The 15,847-nt window shown below is 39.2% G+C and overlaps 3 protein-coding genes across 4 annotated transcripts; 2 read left to right on the plus strand and 1 right to left on the minus strand.

The window, feature by feature from the left end:
* Positions 1 to 2,006: 2,006 nt before the first annotated feature.
* On the plus strand, positions 2,007 to 3,884 carry LOC141402422 (uncharacterized). 2 transcript variants are annotated; one of them, XM_073983645.1, is made up of 2 exons: positions 2,007 to 2,540; positions 3,808 to 3,884. In XM_073983645.1, exons 1-2 carry the CDS (start codon positions 2,027 to 2,029, stop codon positions 3,810 to 3,812), a joined length of 519 nt encoding a protein of 172 aa, XP_073839746.1. In that variant the 5' UTR covers positions 2,007 to 2,026; the 3' UTR covers positions 3,813 to 3,884. The 2 variants fall into 2 exon arrangements, with proteins under 2 accessions (XP_073839746.1, XP_073839747.1); XM_073983646.1 differs by lacking the exon at positions 3,808 to 3,884 and having other exon boundaries at positions 2,007 to 2,269; positions 2,329 to 3,262.
* Positions 3,885 to 5,945: 2,061 nt separating this feature from the next.
* Positions 5,946 to 12,595, plus strand: IleRS-m (Isoleucyl-tRNA synthetase, mitochondrial). The gene is made up of 13 exons (XM_073987478.1): positions 5,946 to 6,542; positions 6,605 to 6,724; positions 6,788 to 6,947; positions 7,009 to 7,216; positions 7,277 to 7,587; positions 7,640 to 7,812; positions 7,866 to 8,108; positions 9,743 to 9,909; positions 9,975 to 10,277; positions 10,336 to 10,452; positions 10,506 to 10,728; positions 11,851 to 12,085; positions 12,153 to 12,595. The coding sequence occupies exons 1-13, from the start codon at positions 6,381 to 6,383 to the stop codon at positions 12,575 to 12,577; spliced, it is 2,847 nt and encodes a 948-aa protein (XP_073843579.1). The 5' UTR covers positions 5,946 to 6,380; the 3' UTR covers positions 12,578 to 12,595.
* IntS9 (integrator complex subunit 9) lies at positions 12,579 to 15,389 on the minus strand. Its single transcript, XM_073987479.1, has 7 exons — positions 15,330 to 15,389; positions 14,905 to 15,081; positions 14,002 to 14,845; positions 13,616 to 13,929; positions 13,436 to 13,538; positions 13,173 to 13,372; positions 12,579 to 13,118 (listed from the first exon to the last, which is right to left on the minus strand). The coding sequence occupies exons 2-7, from the start codon at positions 14,911 to 14,913 to the stop codon at positions 12,618 to 12,620; spliced, it is 1,971 nt and encodes a 656-aa protein (XP_073843580.1). The 5' UTR covers positions 14,914 to 15,081; positions 15,330 to 15,389; the 3' UTR covers positions 12,579 to 12,617.
* Positions 15,390 to 15,847: the final 458 nt, after the last annotated feature.

Below are 15,847 nucleotides of genomic sequence, written 5' to 3' on the forward strand. Positions count from 1 at the left end.
CGAAAACGAAATCGTCCTAGGGCAACCAAAGACGGGGCCGTTTCCGCACATTGTGGGGACTCTGGGGGTCTTTGGACCCCCCGTGGACCAAAAACTGGATCGGGGTAGTCCCCTTAAATAATTAACTAAACATGGGTAGAAGAAAAAGAAGGAATAAAGTTACGGTGCAGGGAGTTAATAACCCAGTACCGGCGGCAAGTGTTGGTGTGACCACAAGCCATGTGTCGTCGAGATCAAGTGATTGTGATCCGGCTGTTTTAGGTGTGGATGCCTTGGCACCTACAGCTGTACCTGCTACAAGTGCATCAGTTTCTAACCCCAAAGTTGACGACTCGGCTTTTCGTAAGGATCATGATTTGACCAGGGCTGGTGAAAGCCAGTCCAAGGCAGACAGGACTGCAAGTTTGGGCGGGGACGACCCTAGGACGAATCTCAAAAAAACTATCGACGACAGTTTAGAGAGACAGAGTAGGGAACTCCTCGACCAGCTGGAAAGGCTTGTGCCGGAAGAAACCACTGAGGACATGCTCCCGGAGGAACTGCTGCACAATCTTACTCTGACTGACGATGAGCTGGACACCACGGTGATCCCGGCCAAGTCTACACGGGTAGATTGTTGCAGCCCTGACGAAGGGGGTATAAGCCTGGTGACTCAACCGGAGGCAAGTCGTATTCCGACTGGTCCTGTGTCGGCACATGCCGACAAAAAGCTTGAAAGGCAGGAGGCGACGGAAATAATGTCCGACGACGGGGAATCGGTAGATGACCCGAAAGCGGACAGCTGCTCAAAGTTTGCCTCGGCCCGCAAAGCATCGGATGCGAGACACTACAAGCGTGCCGTATCCTATCTCCGCAGGTTTGTAGGGAGAGATGCAAACTTGCATTCGGAGAGGGAGGTCCACCTCATCAAGGGCAAGTTGAAATTTATGAGGAAGTTCGAAAGAATGTACCCTCGTAAATTTCATCGCGAATTCCCGGTGGAGAGGATCTTCCTCCCGGAAGACGTAGTAGAGAAGGCAAAGCCTGCTACCTCCGGTAAATGTGCTGCGCCAAAATCTTCTTCTTCGAAGCCTAACCCGAACCGAGAGGTAAAGAAAAAGGCTATTGAGAGCACCCCTAAGCCAACAGTCACCCCTAGTGGTGATCGAGCGGTAAAGGACTCTGCCTCAAAGCCCGATTCTGCTCCAAAAGGCAAGGGTGACGCAATCGAAGATGCTGGTCTCAACAGGGAGAGGGTTGGACCAGCTAAGGAAATATCGTCTTCGGGTGGGGAGAACAGCACCTCGCAGAGTAAATCTGTGAGGCGTGTGCGCTCCTCTGAGGGTCCGCAGCCTTCAGCCAAGAAGACGATGACTTCTCAGCTGATCGAACCATCAACCTCGTATGCAGCGGCCGCTGAGCGTGTGACCAAGGAGAAGCAACTGAGTACGGAGAAGGTTTCCGCCTCTTCTGGAAAAGTTAAATCCAAGGTACGCGGTCAAAGGCGCAATAAGCCATACGGTAGACCAACTGCTGTGACAGACGATGGCCTGCAAATAGCAATCATCGACAGAGCTGATCCAAATGGAAAAATCAGCGACAGTCACTGGTTGCTATTTGAAACGGGTCTTCGGGCTGCGATAGTTTCTGGACCGGAAGATCCGGAAGACCGTCAGCTTGGCAGCGCCTTCTTGCGTAAGGGTGTCAAGGTCATCAACTGTATGAATGAAAGGTCGCGAGACTTTCTCGTTCAGACAGTGAGTGGTCTTGGTGCTCTGTGGGAAGGAGCTGATCTGGCGGCGGTCTCCCTATCGGACATCCCGTCCAGAAAGGTACTCTCAGCGTGGATTCCCCCACCTACGGTAAGCAAGGAAATCCTGCTGAGAATGCTGAGGTTGCAGAATCCCAGTCTTGTTACAACAGGCTGGACTGTTATTAGTCTAGTCCCCTGTAGCGAGTTGGGTGGCTTAGTGGCCAGAGTGGCGGTCGACCCCCCTGGGGAGTTACACTTAAGAGAACGTGAGGGAAAGCTGAATTTCGGTTCAGGATGGGTTCGGTTTCGACTGAGTCCACCTCACGAAAAACAGTAAGGGTAGGGAAGCGGCAAAGGCTGCGCATACTGCAGATTAATCTGCACCATTGCAAGGCCGCTGCCGCTGAACTGCTCTTGTCCCTCACGAACTCTGAAGTAGACATTGTCTTAGTCCAGGAGCCTTATATCTATAAAAATAAGGTTTCTGGACTAAACAATGCCAACTTCGACGTCTTTGCCGCGTCCGAGGGGGACAAGGTAAGGACTTGTATAGTAGGTAAAAAGAGTTTAAATCTAATCTTTCTATCTAATTACAGTAACGGTGACATATGCACGGTCAGGATGGAGCATGGAGAAAGCAAGGCCACGCTGCTGTCATCGATATATATGCCTTTTGAGGCCCCAGACCCACCCAACCAGTGTGTCCGACGTCTGCTTGACGAGATGATGGGTACCTGTAACGTAATCCTGGGTTGCGACGCAAACGCTCACCATTTCCAGTGGGGCAGCAAGGACACCAACAAGAGGGGTGAGTCCATATTCGATTTTATTTTATCTTATAATTTACGGATATGTAATAGGGGTAGTGATCCAACTTTTAAAATTAGGAACAGGGAAGAGGTCATTGACCTAACCCTTTCTAATTTAGATGACTCTGTCCTGAGGAATTGGAGGGTATCTAAAGAATGTTCCTTTTCGGACCATATGCAGATATTCTTTGATGTCTCTCTGGACAGAGGTCGCCAAATTCCTTATAGGAACCCACGAAGGACAAACTGGGACAAATACACGGAACTAACGAACTCGCAACTAACTCCTAATATTAGTACGGAAACAGTTGATGACCTCAATGGAACCGTAAATAATCTCACTGATGTTCTTCTTCGTTGCCATAAGGAGTCCTGTCCACTAACATATCCTGGGAGGAAATCTCAACCGGTGTGGTGGAGCAAGGAGCTTGGCGAACTTAGGAAAAACACTAGACGACTGTATAACAGGGCGCATGAGACTAAACTCGATATTGATTGGGACTCCTATAAAGTGAGTTTCAATAAATATAAGAGTGAAATCAAGCGGGCAAAGAAAACATCTTGGGTTAACTTCTGTGAGTCGGTAGAAGGAGTTAACGACGCAGCTAGGTTTCGACGACTACTCTCCAAGGACCCCAAATCCATTGGAAGTATCAAGAAACAAGATGGTGCGTGGACAGACTCCGCCACTGAGACTCTTGATCTCCTTGCGGAGACCCACTTCCCAGGCTGCAAGGATGAGGATACTGTCAACAATGAGCGTGACGACTTCCTAGTTCAGGAGCCTTTGGATTTGGTACTCATTGACAGGGTGGTCAACAGAAGTAGAATTAAGTGGGCGGTCAGCACTTTTAAGCCTTACAAGTCTCCTGGGCCGGATGGCATAACGCCGGCGATGCTACAATTTGCATCACCGACCTTATACCAAATCCTGGAGGAGATTTTTAGGGCGTGGACTACTGCAGACTCTGTGAGGATGAGGAGGAGTCGGAGTCGATCGAACACCTCCTGTGTCGTTGTCCAGCCCTGGCTCGTATACGACACAGACTAGTGGGTGTTCGTTTTCCGCCGTCTCTAACCTTCTACTCAACTGTGGAACCTACTGTAATCTGCAACATCGTTAAAAATCTAAAGTGGCTGGGACAGCGCAACCTAAACGCGTAACGCTTTGTTTTTTCGATTATTCTGCCTACCTTGTTTTCTTATCTGTTTCTTAGTTCTTTTAATTCTTTTTATTCCTATTTATCTCTCTCCACTTTTCTAAAGGATGATCACAATGGACCATAAGGTCTCCGAGTGGCGCAGTCACATTTAGTGGCTGCACATCCTCTAACTTAACCTAACCTAATTATTTTTGAAGAGGAGTTAGAGTTTTTTTTTGGAAGTCAGAACTGGAGTTGGAGGAAAAATGAAAAACCATTGGGATGATGAAGAAATATCAGTTGCGGTGTCACAAAAAGCAGAGCAGAGGAAGTAAACTCAGTTATGATCAAATTTAATGGAAAGTTTTTATAAGCTGTGTTCCTTTACTTACCTGAGGTTACCATTTTAACCATTTGTTACCATTTTTAACCTGCAAAGCGTTCCTTAACCCCGAAAAGTGGCAAAACTGGAAGCAATTTTTAAGAGAGTGAGGGGGGAGAGAGTGCGTAAATGGCTTTCTCTTCTACCACAGGCTACCAGCAAAATTTCTGCAGGTAGAAAATGGCAGAACTGATTTTTCGACTTTTGTTTGACGATTATTTCACAGAATGGACGAAAAACCGAAGAAAAAGTCGAACACTGACAACACTAAATTAAAAGCTGTGAAATAAAAGACGAAAATTTATTTTTTATGTTTTTTCTGACATTGCTGCCGGATCTACCATTTTTCCGTTCCTTTACTTTTCTGGTAAAAATGTTCATGAGAGAGCAATTTTGAACAACTTTGACGCTTTTCTCTTTTACCACTCTTACCATTAAAAAAGTAAAGGAACAAAGCTATAATTTGTATTAGTGTAATAAAGTTAATATTCTTGTTTACACGAAAAGCAATGTATTTTATTTATTTTGGGATATTTGCAATGGCTTGCATTTTATAGCATCTTTAGACTGCATTTAAATTCAATCCAAAACACTACATCAAAGCTGTGATTTGGATCGAAAATGGAGTGCATCCTAGCTGTGTGCCGTGAAAGCAAAATGGAGTGCATCCTAGCTGCGTGCTCTCTTGTAAAATTCACAGGTTAATTCATAGGAAAAGATGTACTCCAGCGGCAATTGTTCTAGTTATTTAACTGCATCCGCGGATGCAAACTTTTTGCTGGGTATATATAGAATGTGTCTACGAAGAATTAGATCTGTATGTCATCTAGGGGCTGAGCTATCGATACCCAAATTATTACGAATATAGACAAACGAACAAAAAATAGTTACAAAAACAGGGGGTTAATAAAATTAGTCTATTATGGAACTCGACCTAAAACGCATTTTACATTTAGCATGTTTAATAAAACATGCATAACTTATGCTGTCGATTTCACACAATATCTGTCAAATAAACGGCGTAAACAACTGTTTTAAGTGCAAGTGTAAAATGCGTTTAAGAGCGCATAATTTCAAGAAATTTATTTCGCCGTGTGACAGTGGACCATTGGAATTTACAGTTGAAATCGAGTGGATTTCGTAAATGTAAACGTACTGTAAGTGTTGGTTACAGAGCCGTTACTGCTATGCCTAAATACGACCGTATTCCCAGGGCGTGTGTGGTGAAAAAGGTAGAACACATGTATTCTTATGAGAACTACCGAAATACGTCGAGCGTATACTTTTTGTAAGTTGAACATTTTTAACTTTGACAGAACGTATGATATATATCGATATAACATATGTTATTGTATGTATGTATGTGTATTGTATTTTGAAAACAAAAGCCCAACAAAACATGAAATACAATTCATTGCAAGGGAAAAATTATTTATTTTAAGAATGAAAACATTTAAATAAGTTTTGGTCGCGGATTTTGTGTTTGAAATGGGATTTCGGATTCAACGTATTTGGGTAATACGGACCTCAGAGACGTTGTTGTGGTAGGTAGGTGAATATTTTTTGTACGTCACGACTTTAATTAGGTATAGCTGTTAGTTCCCTTCATGGTACAATTACAAAGATAGATGCATCGGCGAATTGCTACAACAAAGCAACTTTTTTTTGTAATGTAAACTGTCAAAATTTTCGCCAGATGGTCTCTTATTGTCCCTTTTTATCGCTCGTGTTTGTCTATAAAGTGTAGACATGCTATCTCTTACTTACCGAATCATATGGTTTTTTGTTTTGATTTTTCATGGCGAATTCCTAGTTTTCAAAGACATAAATACAACAAGATAAGACATTTTTTTGTTATCATTCTTCAGTGAATGGCTTTTGAATTTAACATAATGTTATATCACGATATGGTGATATAACATTTTTTTCTTTTATACATTTTTACGTATTTAACCGAATTTACCGATCCAATCGACATAGAATTATTCTTGAATAGATCCCTGAATTCATAATTTTCGTTTCTGATACCATTACATGAAATGTTCCTCCTTGGTTGCGATTTTGAATTAACTGGAACCTGTTAAGGGTAATGTTTCTATACAAAGTTTCGTAAACATTTTTTTGTTGCATGCATTTTGTCATGTCTTAGTTGTATTTATGTCTTTGTAGTTTTTGACGTTTTAGATTCGATCAGCTGGGCTGTGGCATTTACCTTTGTAATTGTACCATGGTTCTCTTCGAAGAATCGTACCTTTGAACTAAAAGCAGGTTTTGCTTAAAATTCAAAATTACATAAAATAAGATTTATTAAAATAATGTTTAGATACGTTCGTTTTTTCAATACGCGCTTTTATTCAATTAAACATGCCACAAAAGACACTGTCAAATACACAGCCACTGTAAATTTACCAAAAACTCGATTTCCTTCACGTTTATCGGCGACTAAAAGAACGGAACTAGAACGAACTTTGGTTGAGGTGCATATTTCAATTGATTTGCATGCCAGACTAAATTAATGTGCATCTATTGTCTTTTCCAGACGACCTTCGCAAAGGCCTATAACTATCAGTTCGAACATAACAAGGAACCTCAGTACATATTACATGATGGTCCACCGTATGCAAATGGTGATTTGCATATGGGACATGCTGTCAACAAGGTATGGGAGCTGATGGAGTTGTGTATATTTTGTGGCGACTAATATAGATTGCTTAAATTTTAGATTCTTAAGGATATTACGATAAGACATCAAATTATGAAAGGGCGCAAGGTTCACTACAAGCCCGGATGGGATTGTCATGGACTGCCAATTGAATTGAAAGCTCTGGCGTCGACGGGTAAGAAGACCGGAACTGACGACCCCATTGTAGTGAGACAAAAATGTAAGATATTGACATCTAAAGTATTTTAAAAATGTACACATTCTAAAAGTGCTTTTAACAGCACGACAGTTTGCCATGGATGCTATTGGAAGGCAAAAGGAAGAGTTTCGTTCATGGGGCATTTTGTCGAATTGGCATGATAACGACGGCTTGTATTATACCTTTAACCCAGACTTCATATGTAACCAGCTACATCTATTTCAAAAATTATATGAAAAAGGTTTGGTATATCGCGATTTGAAGCCAGTTTACTGGTCACCATCTTCCAAGTATGTTCTTTTCATCGAGAACATGTGAAAAGTCTAGTTTTCATTTATTCCAATTAATAGAACAGCACTAGCTGAAGCGGAGTTGGAATACGATAACAATTTCATCAGTCCCTCGGTGTACGTGCGTTTTCCTTTGGATAAATTACCACAATCGCTACAAGTCGAGGATTCTCGAAATGTATATGCCTTAATATGGACCACGACACCATGGACACTGCCCAGTAACCAGGCTATCTGCTTTAACTGCAATTTAAAATACTCCTTGCTAAAATTCAAGTCAAGTGATGATCTCTACTTGGTTGCATCGAATCTGGTTGAAGATTTTGTTAAAACGTCAAACATTGAATGTGAAATAAAAGGAAATATTGAAGGTAAGAGGGAAATAAAAAAAAAAAAAAAACAAATAAATATGATGTTTTGAAGGTACCGATTTGGATGGGTGCACTTATAAGCATCCACTCTATCCCGAGCAATCTTCTTTGCCATTTTTCAATGCCACCCATGTTCAGGATTCTAAGGGCACAGGTTTGGTACATACAGCCCCAGCGCATGGACCGGATGATTTTCTAGTGTGTCTAGACAAAAAAGTGGCAGTCGTAAGTGGATACAAAAAATGTTGTCTATCATTGTTAATAAACGGTTTCCATAGAAATCTCTAGTCGATGAAGAAGGCCTCTACAATAAAAATGCTCCCATTTATTTGCAAGGCAAAAGTGTGCTGAAGGAAGGTAACAGCATTGTAATGGAACATTTAAAAAATGATATAGTGTATGCAGATAAATTAACGCACAGCTATCCATTGGATTGGCGCACAAAGGAGCCGATCATATTAAGAGCCAGTGAGCAATGGTTCATAAACACATCTCTGCTAAAAGACAAAGCTGTTAAGGAGGTAAATATTTGTATACCAAATACCAGTTTTAAACCAACTGCAAATTACGCAAATTAAAATAGATTCCAGATTATTTGGGAAAAAATAGTTATTAACAAAACGTCGGTCTCTTAAAGCCGCTTCATTTTTATTTTAGACTCGTAAAATCGCGTAAAATGAGCATATGCATACCATTTGCAAACCCATTTTCAAGGGTTTGTGGCCTATGTATCCCACCGAAATGTCTGAAATTTGGTGTCTTGCATATTTTGACATATTTGCGTAAAATGAGCATATGCAACCATATTCAAGGATTTGTGGCATAAGTATCCCACCGAAATGTCTGAAATTTGGTATTAAGTCTTCGTTGGGGGTATAAAACTTTCCACCTGAAATTTGTGGGTACAGGTCTACGTCTTCATATAGCCCACATAGAAAAGTTCCTCCCGATTTCCGGTATTTTGAAGGTTGTGGCCCTAATATCCCACCGAAATTAACGACATTTGGTATTTAGTCTTCCTTGAGGGTATACAACCTCCGTCTCTCCGTCTTCATGTAGCTCCCATAGAACAGTTCCTCCCGATTTCCGGTATTTTGAAGGTAGTGCCCTCAGTATCCTACCGAAATGGCTGAAATTTGGTATTGAGTCTTCCTTGAGGGTATAAAACAATCCATCTGAAATTTGTCGGTATAGGTCCACGTCTTCATATAGCCCCCATAGAACGTTACCTCCCGATTTCCGGTATTTTGACGGTTGTGGCCTCAATACCCTCCGACATGGCTAAAATTTGGTATTACGAGTATAAAACAATTCATCTGAAATTTGTCGGCATACGCCGATGTCTTCATATAGCCTCCATAGAACGGTACCTCCCTATTTCCGGTATTTTGAAGGTTGTGGATGTGGTTATACATTTCTCTATTTTATTGACTTGTCTGAAGGGAATTTTAAACAGAAAAATTGTACACACAAACATTTTAATACCCTACACCACTATGGGGAAAGGGTAGTATAAGTTTGTTTTGGTAAAAATTCATGTAACACCGCGAAATATTCGTCGGAGACTCCCAATGTGGTATACCAATTGTATGGACCGATCGTCCCGAAATTTTGTATGTATTTTGTATTTTTATAGGTGATGATCGTGAAATATTCATCGGGTGAAATGGACCAAAAACATAATTTTTATCCGATTTTGTAGCTGCTCTGCAGGTCGCAATAATAGTCCGATCGCCTCGAAAGAAGAAGCTTGCAATTTGAGATGATCAGATAATATTTGAGGGTTAAATGGACCGCAACTTTTGTGTGAAAATTGTTAAAGTTTTCAGTATACAGCTTAAATTTTTATTTCTGGAAGACATATTAATTATATTATTATTTAAGCTTGGTGTGATACGGTACCAGAATCCACAAAGTTTGAGTTACTACCCTTTTGTTGAACAGGTGCGATATGTTTCGATTGCAATTTCATCAGAAGCCAAAATATGCCCAATCCCAAAATTTGACATGAATCGGACCAAAAATAGGGGTTGCATAAAATTCCGCTGTCTATTTATAACGGTACTGACATGCTCACTGCGTGCTTGGTCCAACATTAATATTTCCAACATCAAAATTGTACAAGTTATAATTAACTTCTTTTATCATCGTTTAGATAGAAAATGTGAAAATTTATCCCCGTGTCAATGCCGATGCCAGTAAATCAACATTAACAAAACAAGTTATCAAACGTCCCTATTGGTGCATTTCTCGACAAAGGTCTTGGGGAGTCCCTATTCCAGTGTTTTATGACAAAAATACAGGAAAAGTGATATGCGACAAGTGAGGATGGATGTTAGCTTTCAAATAGTAAGCAAATATTTTATTTATTTTTTTTAATATTCTAGGGATATATTGAACCATGTATGTAATATGGTATCCAAAGAGGGCAATATTGATTTTTGGTGGTCGAAATCTGTTGCAGAGCTATTGCCCAAATCGTTACTAAAGAATTTCAATGTAGAATTCGATGACGTTGTTAAAGGCTTGGATATATTTGATATATGGTTTGACTCTGGTAGTACCTGGTCACGGGTATTAAAGGACAAGCAAATAGCAGATTTATATTTAGAAGGTTATGATCAATTCACAGGCTGGTTTCAATCGTCTTTGTTAACTAGTGTTGCGGCCAGAAATTGTGCTCCATACAAGTAGGTAAATTCTAATAACGAAATCTGTCCTATGGTATTAACGTTTTCTTTCTTGAAGATCTATTTTTGTGCATGGCTTTACTGTAGATGAAAAAGGCCATAAAATGTCAAAATCATTGGGAAATGTCATTTCACCTAAGGACATAACAAAGAAGTATGGTGTTGATGCATTAAGGTAAGTAACATTTATTTCGATTTCGCCTTTGCTGAGCTATGTAAATATTACAGATGGTGGGTAGCATCTCACGGAACACAACACATGGCTATAACAGTGAGTGATAAACTGTTACAGCAAGCAGCCGAAAGTTTAGCAAAAATACGTTTAACATTACGTTATCTTAATGGAGTAATAGGTACCAGAGGTGATAAAAACAAAGCTGTTGCCGATCTTAAAGAACTTAAGTTTTTAAACCAATACTTATTGAGTAAATTGGTTGATTTTGAAAAAGAGGTATGTAAATGTTAAATTGGAAGAACTCATCGGGTATGTTCTGTGGTACACTTTACCTCTCACTTCACGCCTCAAGCATTTTGTTCACCCCATTTACTCCTATTTTTGCGAATTTCTTGTGGCTAAGATTTATTAGGGTATTTAAAAAGAAGAGTACACCCAAGTCCGTCCATAAAATACTAGAAAAATAAGCGTAAATGGCGTGAACAAAATGCTTGCGGTGTGAAGTGAGAGGTGAAGTGTGTCTCAGAACATACCCGTATAATTGATAATAGAGAGCAGAGTGGAGAAAATTTTCGGAAAAGTGCAGTGTAAGACCTACGCTCAAATCGCTTTGATTTTTTTGCAACAACTTGTATTCGCTGTCCCTGAGAACATGGCCCAAAAGCTTGTGTGCAAGAAAACATTCGAACTGGTTACTGGGTTGTTCCAAACTTTGCTTGCATATCGTAATGTCACTGCAAATCTTACACAAAGTTCGAAGATGTTACTGGTCTACTCCTTCCGGTATCTACCCCACTAAAGTTCGCTAACATGGTACGCGCGATATCTCATAAACGGAACACCTGATTGAACTGATCCAAACGATCGATCTCTTAGTATTTTGTGTCTTATTAAGAATTATTATGCGAAACTTTGAGTAAAAGATCTTTAATTCTTTAAGCCCTCAAATTAGAAAAAAAATAAATACGCGTTGAATATCATGCGCAGAAAATATACATATGTATATTCAGTTCAATTTCTTTTCATAAAAGGTAACTTATGCCATTGAGTCAGCAAGAATGGTTCCAAAAAACAAAAACATATGCACTAACAATGTATTATGTTAATTCTTGAAAAAAAAGTCAGTAGAACAAGAAAATCAAGAAATAGTGCTTTAATGAAGCAAATACATAATGTTATTAATAGGTTGTTCTGCTTGCACACAGAACATTTGTGCAATAATGGTTTTCTTTTAGATTTCAGATTAGATTAAATTAACGATATGGTAAATTGTGTCCGCTTTCCTTTTGAAAATCGTATTGGCATCAGGTAGACTGGCACTGACCAATTAAAACGTTTGCAAAATACTCACATCAAATGTATATACGCATACATAAATAATTATCTTATTTTTTCCAGGTTAATAGTTTATACGAATCCCACGAATATAACAGAGCTGTGGCACATATACAAAACTTTGTTGCAAATCAAATATCCGCAATTTATGTACATTTAATTAAAGATCGTTTATATTGCGGGACAAGGGAAGAAATAGAAAGAGTTGGTTCTACACTGGAACAATGCTATTTCATTCTTAATAAGACTTTATGGCCAATAGCACCATTTTTGGTCGAAGAAAGTTGGAGTTATTACGGTAAGAAATAAAGTATATCAGTTTGTTGAGTTCTCTTAAACACCTAACGAATTTACTAATTTTACAGATACTAATACACATTTCCATCAGCAATCGTTTGTGTGCGATGACAAGTGGAAGAATGTCTCGTCGGAGAAAATTGTAGATACTGCTCTCGAAGTTAAACGTCTATTAAATCAAAAGGCTGATTCCTCGAAGCCGTCATGGTTCATGGCTGTTACAATTAAATGTGGCAATGACCGCATATTTAACCTTTTGCAACATTTGCATACCGAAGTTGTTGATGCAGATGACACCAATACAGAGCTATGCGAAATTTTACAAGTACAGTCAGTGAAATTGCTTAAAACCAACAATTTAAACATGGATTTTGATGTCGAAGTTCAAGAAATTAAAGAATCCACACTATGTCCAAGGTGTAGACGTTATGCAGTGCCCTCTGAAAGTGATATTTGCCAACGCTGTAGTAATGTGTTAAAAAATCAAAAATAAATTGTTGTTAAATATAAACATTGTTATTAAATATTTATCACTAAAAAGACTGAAGACATTTTAGCAACGAATCTCTTAGTTTTAAACGTAGCGATTGTTTGCCTCCACACACGATATGCGTTTCGTTATCTTCGAATTTGATGATGGTATCCTCATTTACTAAGTGCAGCGTTAGTACATTTCCCTGGCGTTCCATTTTAATGTTTGTTATACCATCTTGACTAAGGCGCTTGACCAGTGAATCCACATCTGGACTTCCATATTCATATTTTACATTTTTTAATACATCTTCTCTTGATGGAGGCGGTTGTTTTTTGCTTCCACTGGGCATGTCACTGACAGTATCTGCACATGGTTTTATGTTATGCACTTTGTCCTTGACTTGAAGTATACCAGTGATAGTTGAGATTGTAACACCATTACCCACATCTCTAGGAACAATTTTCTGTGCCATTTCAGATGTGAGATACACTCGGTCTAGCTTTCGCTTCAAAGGTAATCGAATAATGTCACCACATTTAAAAGTAATAATTTTCTTGTCCTGGAACAAGATATTTTTGTAATTAAAAAATAGCATCGTGAAATTTCAACTTACGGGTTGTTCAATGAAAAGATTCGGCGCACTCGGATGTGGTTTTGTATAAGCCTCTGGTATCACTAAGACGCTAGGCTTAAGTTCTTTGATTAGTTTATTTGCCTGCTGGTAGTTTAGAGATGTGTCAATGGGGCAATAAAATGCTTTCATGGCCAATGGTTGGAAGGGTGCTAATACTTGCAAATAAGGGAAATCTGGCTCTAAAACAGAAAAAATGTTGATTATTTGGATATGGGCCTAAAGATGGACGTAGGCATTGTTACCAGTGAATATAATGGAATTATTTGGATTGTTTCCCCACATTTCTATGAAATGAACAGCATCGCCGAACCGCAAACTAGGATGACCACAAAATACAACACATGGCTGTTGATATAAAGTTTTACAAGAGATTATTTAAAACAATTCTCATTAGAGAGGTGCCAGTATATTCATAGAATTACCTGCCGAAAATCTTTACTAAATCCATCGGAAAAAACATGTTTGTAATGTTTCAATTTAGAATTGCGTAAATAAAAGGCATGAGGGAATGGATCATCCGGAAGATATACTTTGTTTTGTTTTGCCGAACTAAGCCATTCAGCCAAAATATTGGAATAGGCCAGAGAACTATCGGCCACAGGGGAAATAAAGAACATAGGAACATTATTTAGACCAGCATTTTCTAAATTCTGTGTCAGGCATTCAAATAAATCGTACACAACACCCGACGGATAACATGGTATTAGAGCCGAACCGTTGTTGCGTATAGTTAATGCTAAAAGATGTGAAAATATTAGAGAAATATTTGTACATATGTACATAATTGGTTACAAATGCAACTACGTACCCACATTCATGCACAGCTCTCCCAATTTGGTATCTGGATTTACTGTCGGCGCTTGAGTAAGACCTGTCATTATAAGGACATCGGCGTGTTTCAGAGCCGACTGATTTATTGGTCTAGGATGTGTTGTCAATGTAGAAGAGCCGCTTACATAGCAAATTTTTTCATGAGCCGTACTAAGAACCCAGTTACTGGAGCCCAAACAATATCCTGAACTTACTGGTGTTGCAATAAAAGCGCCAAGTATATCCAATTTCTCATCATATCCCATAATTGTTACTCTTGCAAGGCTATTGTGTACTTCTTTTAGACTGAATATAGTTCTCCACTTTTTCGGACGGAAAGCTTCGCTGAGCGGTGAAGGCAATATGTGAAGCATGTCTTTCCATAGCTGAGCCGTACTGGCTTTCGGTGCAACCTCAATATACTCTACCAGCTCTTCCAAGAAAAATCTTCCGATCTGAAGCGTAGGCTCCGTTGCATAAACCTTACCCTTGAATCCGGTGTTTTCGGTGATGAACGGCAAAGCCAACATATTCAAATAGTTGGATATTAATATGACATCAATTTCACTGAAGTCCATCATCTTATCCATGGGCAAAGTGAATTCGGGAGAAGAGTCGACAAAAACGCGACCACAGCATTCTTTTAACTCGCCATCCATTTGAGGATCGTGTTCTCTGCTTGGAATAAAATTGGACAAATTTGACAATTTCATACTTTGGACAAAAGGCAGAGGCAGGAAGTTTAATACAGTTTGTTCCGTCAGTCCACAATCCAACATGATACGCAGTCCTTTAAAGGTGATGACATAGCATGGCTTGGCCAAGTCATTGCTGAGACAGTACTAAAAGAAGACAACATTTATCCCCAATAATTATTCCAATGAAAAATTCTTCTACTTACTAGTCGCATTTTTTTTAAATTTTCCCAAAACAGTTTACAATTTTACAACACACGAAGAAGGAAAAGCGAATGATAAAAAGCGGGATCAAAACAAAACCACTAGCCAGATTAGGAACCTGTCAATCGAATCGGAAAGACGCAATTAACAGGTCTTCGAAAATTTAACAGCTCATTACCCTGCGTTTACACATGACAGAACAGTTTAATATATGTATTGATTGTCAAAAACCCAAAACTTGCCTGTGTGACGTAGGCGTCCAGACAACTGCAAAAACAGTTGTAAAATTATGAATGAAAATCATAGATTTCTTTTTGTTTTCCGTTCACATATTTTGTTTTTGTTCATGATCTTTTGTTTTCAACACATTTCAATTATTATCTCACTTATTTTTACGAAAATGTCAAAAATTTGTTAACCTGACTACCTGTGGAAAAAATGAAGGACAGCCGACAAATGTATGTATGTGTTAGCATGGTACAAGTACACAGGTAGCCGCATCGGCAATTGTTGGCAACATAATTTGACATTAATTCAATGCAATTGACACCTTATGTTACCATCAGCTGGCATGATAATGCTACCTGTATTATTCTACCATGTGTGTTAGTAAATCAGAGTTGTATTTGAAGACAAACTGTCTGGTGTAAACGCCTAGTTAGGTCTGTAGGAAAGAGAAGGTGTTACATCAAATCATGTCAAACGTCAAATTTGCTCACAATAATGCATTACTGTAAATTGCTTGTTTACATTTTGTATGTGATTTTATTCACAATAGCTGTGTTCCAGAACTAAAAAGTTTTTACAATTTTTACGACTTTTACAGCTAATAACGCATTTTCACAACTGGTATGAAGATCAGCTGTTTTTGGCGTTACACCTTATTATTCCACCATGGGTCTGTACGATAACTCAAAGGTATGTACAAATTTGTAAAAACTTTTA

Source organism: Musca autumnalis, unplaced genomic scaffold (genome assembly GCF_047663935.1).
Source record: "Musca autumnalis isolate F117 unplaced genomic scaffold, ASM4766393v1 scaffold_4, whole genome shotgun sequence".
NCBI classification, from domain to species: Eukaryota; Metazoa; Arthropoda; class Insecta; order Diptera; family Muscidae; genus Musca; species Musca autumnalis.